A 9,793-nucleotide genomic window follows, 5' to 3' on the forward strand; every position below is an offset into this window, starting at 1 on the left:
TTAATTTCCAATGACAGGTCATTTTTGACCGGGAACACCACAGGTCTACAAAAGTTAAATAAAACACCCACATTTTATGAAAATTATCAACATGTATTTTGTGTGTTCAGATGCCCTGTGTGGACAAAGTCATAGAACCTTAACCTTAATTAACTACATTTTTCAGAGAGAAAACTTGTAAATGGGTCCAATTCGACCGGAACACAGCAGGAGGGTTAACACCATACAGGTCTCTCACCCACCTTCCCTAACGCTAGGGTCTCAGCTACTGCTCACTATCCCCTCCACTACCAGAGAGAGGTCACAGAGGACCCGGTTCCCAACACACAGGCAAACACAGGCACACAGTGTTAAGACCTTTTATCCTTCTCATTGTTAACAAGAGCCCTGTGTCTCTCCAGGTTCAAACCCATCACTAAGGGCCCCGGGTCGTAGTTTGAGGCCTCTGGGGTCACCGTATGTTGCTGCGCCTGAATATGATCTGCGCTCCAGCACCCTATTCCATTTGAAATGCACTACTTAGAAGGAATAAGGTGCCATAGGAAGTCAGCCCTAGTTATAATCACAGAGCACCAGCTGCAGCCCAGACACAGATTGATGCTAGCTACCCAGAGTCCGTTGGAAGATGGTGGGTGAGGTATGTACATGAGTGTGTGTGTGTGTGTGTGTGTGTGTGTGTGTGTGTGTGTGTGTGTGTGTGTGTGTGTGTGTGTGTGTGTGTGTGTGTGTGTGTGTGTGAAGTGAGAGGTGGAGCAGGTGTGACGTGTGTGTGATTGTGTGAGGGCATTTCTGAAAGGTATAAAATGATGCATTATTTCCACATGAAAGGATATGTTGTATTTGTTACGGCTGGGAATTGCCAGTGACCTCACAATACAATATTATCACTAAACTCATGTGTGATAGGATACAGTTGAAGTCGGAGGTTTACATACACCTTTTACATACACCAACAGAAACAGTTTGATTTTTGTTTCATCAGACCAGAGGACATTTCTCCAATAAGTATGATCTTTGTCCCCATGTGCAGTTGCAAACCGTAGTCTGGCTTTTTTTATGGCGGTTTTGGAGCAGTGGCTTCTTCCTTGCTAAGCGGCCATTCAGGTTATGTCGATATAGGACTCTTTTTACTGTGGATATAGATACTTTGTACCTGTTTCCTCCAGCATCTTCACAAGGTCCTTTGCTGTTGTTCTGGTATTGATTTGCACTTTTTGCACCAAAGTACGTTCATTTCTAGGAGACAGAACGCGTCTCCTTCCTGAGCGGTTTGACGGCTGCGTGGTCCCATGGTGTTTATACTTGCATACTGTTGTTTGTACAGATGAACGTGGTACCTTCAGGTGTTTGGAAATTGCTCCCAAGATTGAACCAGACTTGTGGAGGTTTACAATTTTTTTTCTGAGGTCTTGGATGATTTATTTAGATTTTCCCATACCGTCAAGCAAAAAGGCACTGAGTTGGAAGGTAGGCCTTGGAATACATCCACAGGTACACCTCCAATTGAGTGAAATGATGTCAATAAGCCTATCAGAAGCTTCTAAAGCCATGACATCATTCTCTGGAATTTTTATCAAGCTGTTTAACCTCTTACATCTAGACGTTCCGCTAGCGGAACACCTGCTCCAATATCCAATGATAGGCGTGGCGCGAATTACAAATTCCTCAAAAATACAAAAACTTCAATTTTTCAAACATATGACTATTTCACAGCATTTTAAAGACAAGACTCTCCTTTATCTAACCACACTGTCCGATTTCAAAAAGGCTTTACAGCGAAAGCAAAACATTAGATTATGTCAGCAGAGTACCAAGCCAGAAATAATCAGACACCCATTTTTCAAGCTAGCATATAATGTCACAAAAAACAAAACCACAGCTAAATGCAGCACTAACCTTTGATGATCTTCATCAGATGACAACCCTAGGACATTATGTTATACAATGCATGCATGTTTTGTTCAATCAAGTTCATATTTATATCAAAAACCAGCTTTTTACATTAGCATGTGACGTTCAGAACTAGCATACCCCCGCAAACATCCGGTGAATTTACTAAATTACTCACGATAAACGTTCACAAAAAACATAACAATTATTTTAAGAATTATAGATACAGAACTCCTCTATGCACTCGATATGTCCGATTTTAAAATAGCTTTTCGGTGAAAGCACATTTTGCAATATTCTCAGTAGATAGCCCAGCCATCACGGCTAGCCATTTAGACACCGACCAAGTTTAGCCCTGATCAAACTCCGATTTACTATTACAAAAGTTTCATTACCTTTGTTGTCTTCGTCAGAATGCACTCCCAGGACTGCTACTTCAATAACAAATGTTGGTTTGGTCCAAAATAATCCATCGTTATATCCGAATAGCGGCGTTTTGTTCGTGCGTTCCAGACACTATCCGAAATGGTAAAGAAGGGTCGCGAGCATGGCGCAATTCGTGACAAAAAAATTCTAAATATTCCATTACCGTACTTCGAAGCATGTCAACCGCTGTTTAAAATCAATTTTATGCCATTTTTCTCGTAGAAAAGCGATAATATTCCGACCGGGAATCTCCTTTTCGGCAAACAAAGGAAAAAATCACAAAGACGGGGGCGGCCAGGTCATGCGCCTAAGCCCACAGTCCCTTGATTGGCCACTTGAGAAAGGCGATAATGTGTTTCAGCCTGGGGCTGGGATGACGACATTCAGGTTTTTCCCGGGCTCTGAGCGCCTATGGACGACGTAGGAAGTGTCACGTTAGAGCAGAGATCCTTAGTAAAAGATAGAGATGGCAAAGAAGTTCCAGAAATGGTCAGACAGGCCACTTCCTGTAAAGGAATCTCTCAGGTTTTGACCTGCCATTTGAGTTCTGTTATACTCACAGACACCATTCAAACAGTTTTAGAAACTTTAGGGTGTTTTCTATCCATATATAATAAGTATATGCATATTCTAGTTACTGGGTAGGATTAGTAACCAGATTAAATCGGGTACGTTTTTTATCCAGCCGTGAAAATACTGCCCCCTAGCCATAAGAGGTTAAAGGCACAGTCAACTTAGTGTAAGTACATTTCTGACCCACTGGAATTGTGATACAAGGAATTATTAGTGAAGTAATCTGTCTGTAAACAATTGTTGGAAAAATTACTTGTGTCATACACAAAGTAGATGTCCTAACCGACTTGCCAAAACTATAGTTTGTTTTCAAGAAATCTGTGTAGTGGTTGTAAACAACTTTTAATGACTCTAAGCTAAAAGTATGTAAACTTCTGACTTCAACGAATTGGTGAGGGCACTAGAACAGTCTGCAGCACCTGTTCTCACCCTACACCCATTTAGCAGACACTCTTATCCAGAGTGACTTACAGTAGTGAGTGCATACATTTCATACAATTTTTTCCCCCGTACTGGTCCCCCATGGGAATTGAACCCACAACCCTGGCGTTGCAAACACCATGCTCTACCAACTGAGCCACACGGGACTAGTCTAGTGTTTGCTGTCCCCAACCATGGAGGGACTACATCAGCACCTACATCTTCTGCACAGATTCTGTCAGACCTGGGCCCTGACACTAAATCTCAGTAAGACAAAAGTAATGGTGTTCCAAAAAGGTCCAGTTGCCAGCAACACACTTACAAATTCCATCAAAACACCGTCACCCTAGAACACAAAAAAAAACTATACATACCTAGGCCTGAACATCAGCGCCACAGGTAACTTCCACAAAGCTGTGAACGAGACAAGGCAAGAAGAGCCTTCTACGCAATTAAAAGGAACATAAAATTCGACATACTGTACCCATTAGGATCTTGATAAAAATACTTGAATCAGTTATAGAACCCATTCCCCTTTATGGTTGTGAGGTATATTGTCTGCTCACCAACCAAGAATTCACAAAATGGAACAAATACCAAATTGAGACTGCATGCAGAATTCTGCAAAAATATCCTCTGTGTACAACGTAAAACACCAAATAAAGCATGCAGAGCAGAATTAGGCCGATAACTGCTAATTATCAAAATCCAGAAAACAGCTGTTAAATTCCACAACCACCTAAAAGGAAGCGATTCCCAAACCTTCCATAACAAAGCCATCACCTACAGAGAGATGAACCAGGAGAAGAGTCCCCTAAGCATGCTGTTCCTGGGGCTCTGTTCACAAACACAAACAGAGCCCTAGGATAACAACACAATTAGACCCAACCAAATCATGAGAAAACAAAAAAACTATTACTTGACACATTGGAAAGAATTAACAAAAAAACTGAGCAAACTGGAATGCTCTTTTGCCCTAAACAGAGAGTACACAGTGGCAGAATAACTGACCACTGTGACTGACCAAATCTTAAGGAAAGCTTTGACTATGTACAGACTCAGTGAGCATAGCCTTGCTATTGAGAAAGGCCGCCGTAGCAGACCTGGCTCTCAAGAGAAGACAGGCTATGTGCACACTGCCCACAAAATGAGGTGGAAACAAAGCTGCACTCCCTAACCTCCTGCCGAATGTATGACCATATTAGATACACATATTTCCCTCAAATTACATAGACCCACAAAGAATTCTAAAACAAATCCAAATTTTATAAACTCCCATATCTATTGGGTGAAATACCACAGTGTGCCATCACAGCAACAATATTTGTGAACTGTTGCCGCAAGAAAAAGGCAACCAGTGAAGAACAAACACCATTTTAAATACAACCCATATTTATGTATATTTATATTCCCTTTTGTACTTAAACAATTTGCACAATGCTACAACATTATATATAGCCATAATGACATTTAACATATCTCTATTCCTTTAGAACTTTTCGATGTGTAATGTTTAATGTACATTTTTTATTGTTTATTTCACTTTTGTTTATTATCTATTTCACTTGTAAACATATGTTTCCCATGCCAATAAAACCCATTGAAAAGAGAGCGCGCGAGAGCGCGAGAGAGAGAGAGAGCGCGAGAGCGAGAGAGAGAGCGAGAGAGCGAGAGAGCGAGAGAGAGAGCGAGAGAGAGAGAGAGAGAGAGAGAGAGAGAGAGAGAGAGAGAGAGAGAGAGAGAGAGAGAGAGAGAGAGAGAGAGAGAGAGAGAGAGAGAGAGAGAGAGAGAGAGAGAGAGAGAGAGAGAGAGACTGGTGTTGGAGAAGGGTCAGGGAGTCAGAAGGGCAAGTCAGAGCAGTATGAACAAAACACAAAAAAACAGCTCTGTCTCCCCAGGCTCTGACTTGGCTCTCTGGGCTTAAGGCTCACATGAGACACTACAATACACAGACCAGAACCAGAGGGAAGCAGGACATAGCATCTTGTTAATACTAGAACTGCACGCATTTGATGCCTGCCAAATGCCAAAAACGGTTCCCGGCGCTACTAGTGTGAAGCCACACCGATGCTTCTATGAATCAACTTCCCCATTATCATTAAACTATCCATTAGTGTTATAAGGTCATGATTATGCTACTTCATTGTAGAACTTTCCTCATCGTTATAATATCATCATCATTACCAGCATCTGCATCTTCCTCATCATCACCAGCATCATCATCACCAGCATCATCATCACCTGCATCATCATGTAGCATATTTGTGGGTGTGTATTAGGAAATCCATAAACTAGTGAATTAGAGTAGAGGCTGAGTAGAGTAGAATAGATTAGAGTATCAGTAGGACAACAGTAGAGGCTGAGTAGAGTAGAATAGAGTATCAGTAGGACAACAGTGGAGGCTGAGTAGAGTAGAATAGATTAGAGTATCAGTAGGACAACAGTAGAGGCTGAGTAGAGTAAAATAGAGCTGAGTATCAGTAGGACAACAGTAGAGGCTGAGTAGAGTAGTAGAGACTTACAATGTGTAGCTTCAGGTAGTCTCCAAGGCCAGATGAGCTGTCCACCCTCACCAGAACAGCATCCTCCAGCTGTGTGCTGAAACCTATGGCCAGCCTGTCTGCCCGCGTGCTGGGCCTGTCATTGGGAGGCCATGTATACGTGATTAGTCCACCGTCACGGCCAAATATATAAGTAGTTCCAGCTGGAGAGAGAGGAGAGAAAGAGGGTTAGGTTCTTAATAAGTTGAAATGGACCACTATCTCTGTAAAGTTTAAAGTCAGGATAATATTGTCACATCAGAAAGAAAGTAGTTGGATGTGAAATCTCCTCGGATGTACCCCGAAATATTTTCTGTAAAGGAATATTTGTGAGTCATCAAAGTTACGAAACACAAACACCCAAAGTATAGTAATGCCAAGGATTTAAAACTGCAACTTGACCTTCATGAAAACACACACTGACTTTAACACAGATAAAACGGGAGTCATTTTCTTCCAGTGAAGCAGGTTCCCGTATGTGTAAGTATGCCTCGTTATTACACACCACTGCCCTTGGATCTTCTGGATGCCTCGTTATTACACACCACTGCCTTTGGAGCTTCTGGATGCCTCGTTATTACACACCACTGCCTTTGGAGCTTCTGGATGCCTCGTTATTACACACCACTGCCTTTGGATCGTCTGGATGCCTCGTTATTACACACCACTGTCATTGGAGCTTCTGGATGCCTCGTTATTACACACCACTGCCTTTGGAGCTTCTGGATGCCTCGTTATTACACACCACTGCCTTTGGATCGTCTGGATGCCTCGTTATTACACACCACTGCCTTTGGAGCTTCTGAAGGAAAATATAAACAAGCAGGGCACAGAAAAAGGAAACACCCAGCTACTGTATGTCTCCGCCACCACTGCCGCTGCTGAGGTACCCACCATGCCAAGCAGCACTGGCAGGCCACCTCCCTTGTCTCCTACGCTTGGTTAGGGGTCTCAAAGACAGATGGTGCCTGGAGCTTTATCCTGATTAGAGTAAAGCACGTTACACCTCGGTCTTCAGTATTCGTGTGTGTATGCCTGACTGAGAAAAAAAAATATCAAATGTGCTTCTATTTGGATGGAATACACTAGAACAGCGGTGTCAAACTCATTCCACTGAGGGACGAGTGTCTGACGGTTTTGGGGTTTTCCTTTCAATTAAGACCTAGACAATCAGGTGAGGGGGGTTCCTTACTAATTAGTGACCTTAATTCATCAATGAAGTACAAGGGAGGAGCGAAAACCCACAGACACTCAGCCCTCCGTGGAATGTGTTTGACAAATGTGCTCTAGAATAAGTGTACCATCCGGTTCCTCGTTTGAAAGGCTGTGGTAGAAAGCTAACTCACTGGGAAGAGAGAGGCTAGCAGTAGACACTAGTGACCTATTCAAATTGATGGGTAGGAGGAAAAAGCCTTTTCTACTAATGAACAAAGCAGTTTATTCCCAAATAGCAGAATTGAGGAGAGATTGAAGGCCTACTAATAATCAGATTTTCCAATGATGGTTGTTGCCGTGGGGTTTTACTCACTGAGCTGTTTGTCAAATCAGTGTCTATTTCTATCAGTTAAAGTAGACTTGTTATAATATATAACAATATATATATTTAAATATATATATATATATATATATATATATATATATATATATATATGTTACCTTTATTTAACTAGGCAAGTCAGTTAAGAACAAATTCTTATTTACAATGACAGCAGTGGGTTAGGAACAGTGGGTTAACTGCCTTGTTCAGGGGCAGAACGACAGATTTTTACCTTGCCAGCTTTGGGATTTGATCTAGCAACCGCTCTAACCACCAGGCTACTTACCGCCCCCCTACTGCCCCTCAATAGATCAATTAATTCATTTGGCAAAAAAACACTGACATGAGTTCTTTGACAATCAACATTTTCTTTAGGTGTGAGGTGTGTGTGAACGTGTGTGTGAACGTGTGTGTGCGTGTGTGCGTGTGTGCGTGAATGTGTTTGTTCATGTGTGTTGTAAAACAAAGGAGTGGGAGGTTGCGATGTTTGACTGATAATGTCAAATTATAAAGAACTTGGTTGTTAGAGCGAGAGAGAGAGCGAGAGAGCAAGCGAGAGAGAGAGAGAAAGACCAAGTATTCACAAAATGGAACAAACACCAAATTGAGACTCTGCATGCATTATTTGGTGTTTTAAGTTGTACACAGAGGATATTTTTGCTGAATTCTACACGCAATCTCAATTTGGTGTTTGTCCCATTATGTTAATTATTGGTCTCTCTCTCTTTCTCTCACGACCAAGTTATGTATTATTTTACATTATCAGTCAAACATTGCATCCTCCCACTCTTCTGTTTTACAACACACATGAACGAACACATGCAGCATTAGGCCGATACCCACTAATGACCAAAATCCATAAACAGCCGTTCCATTCTACAACCACCTAAAAGGAAGCGATTCCCAAACCTTCCATAACAAAGCCATCACCTACAGAGATATTAACCTGGAGAAGAGTCCCCTAAGCAAGCTGGTCCTGGGGCTCTGTTCACAAGCACAAACAGAGCACCAGGACAGCAACACAACTAGACCCAATCGAATCATGAGAAAACAAAAAATAATAAAATGTAAAAATAAAAAAACAGAGCAAACTACAATGCTATTTGGCCCTAAACAGAGAGTACACAGTGGCAGAATACCTGACCACAGTGACCTACCCAAAATGAATGAAAGCTCTGACTATGTACATATTCAGTGAGCATAACCTTGCTATTAAGAAAGGCCGCCCATAGCAGACCTGGCTCTCAGGAGAAGACAGGCTATGTGCACACTGCCCACAAAATGAGGTGGAAACTGAGCTGCACTTCCTAACCTCCTGCCAAATGTATGACCATATTAGAGACACATATTTCCCTCAGATTACACAGACCCACACAGAATTAAAAAACAAATCAAATGTTGATAAACTCCCATATCTATCTGGTGAAATACCAGTGTGCAATCACAGCAGCAAGATTTGTGACCTGTTGCCACAAGAAAAAGGCAACCAATGAAGAACAAACACCATTGTAAAAACAACCCATATTTATGTTTATTTATTTTTCCAGTTGTAAATTAACTTTTTGAATTCAGGCTGTAACACAACAAAATGTGGAATAAATCATGAGGTATGAAAACTTTCTGAAGGCACTGTGTGTCCATCCCCCTCTCTTCCTCTGCCTCCCCTCCCACTGGACTGTATCTATCCATCACAGGATGAGTGGAGAGATATAAATATAGTGGTTAGAGTGTTGGACTGGTAACCGAAAGGTTGAAAGATCAAATCCCTGAGCTGACAAGGTGAAAATCTGTTGTTCTGCTTGAACAAGGCAGTTAACCCACTGTTCCTAGGCCGTCCTTGAAAATAAAAATATGTTCTTAACTAACTTGCCTAGTTAAGTAAAGGTAAAACAAATAAAAACTCTATCTATTTCTCCTGCTCTATCACATTCTCTTCATTCTAGTCAATATCCTGGATGATCAGCTAACAAAAGAAGTGATGTCATTCATTAATGGTACAATGGAAGAATACTGTGCTGAGGTACATGGGTGGCAGGTAGCCTAGTGGTTAGAGTATTGGACTGGTAACCGAAAGGTTGCAAGATCAAATCCCCGAGCTGACAAGGTGAACATCTGTTGTTCTGGCCCTGAACAAGGCAGTTAACCCACTATTCCTAGGCTGTCATTGAAAATAAGAATTTGTTCTTAACTAACTTGCCTAGCTAAATAAAGGTAATGAAAATATATATACTGCATGCCTTGTGCAAGTTAAATAGGGTAATCATGATGTAACACAATATTTACAGGACAAATCTGAGAGGGCACATGCCCCTATGAGCATGACACTTTTGTCCCTGACCCAGCCACCAAACAACTCGCTCCATATCCCCGACCCAGCCACCAAACAACTCAGTCCATATCCCCGACC

General features: G+C 41.7%; 1 protein-coding gene across 13 annotated transcripts in view; it reads right to left on the bottom strand.

Moving 5' to 3' along the window:
* The window catches only part of LOC106611148 (neurexin-1a), a 778,513-nt gene that overhangs the window by 288,253 nt on the left and 480,467 nt on the right, over window positions 1-9,793 (bottom strand). For all 13 annotated transcript variants that reach the window (XM_045724959.1, XM_045724909.1, XM_045724917.1 and 10 more), the window contains one exon: window positions 5,832-6,013. In XM_045724959.1, the coding sequence (XP_045580915.1) occupies window positions 5,832-6,013 (182 nt within the window). The remainder of the gene's footprint in view (window positions 1-5,831; window positions 6,014-9,793) is intronic.

This window comes from Salmo salar, chromosome ssa01 (genome assembly GCF_905237065.1).
Source record: "Salmo salar chromosome ssa01, Ssal_v3.1, whole genome shotgun sequence".
NCBI classification, from domain to species: Eukaryota; Metazoa; Chordata; class Actinopteri; order Salmoniformes; family Salmonidae; genus Salmo; species Salmo salar.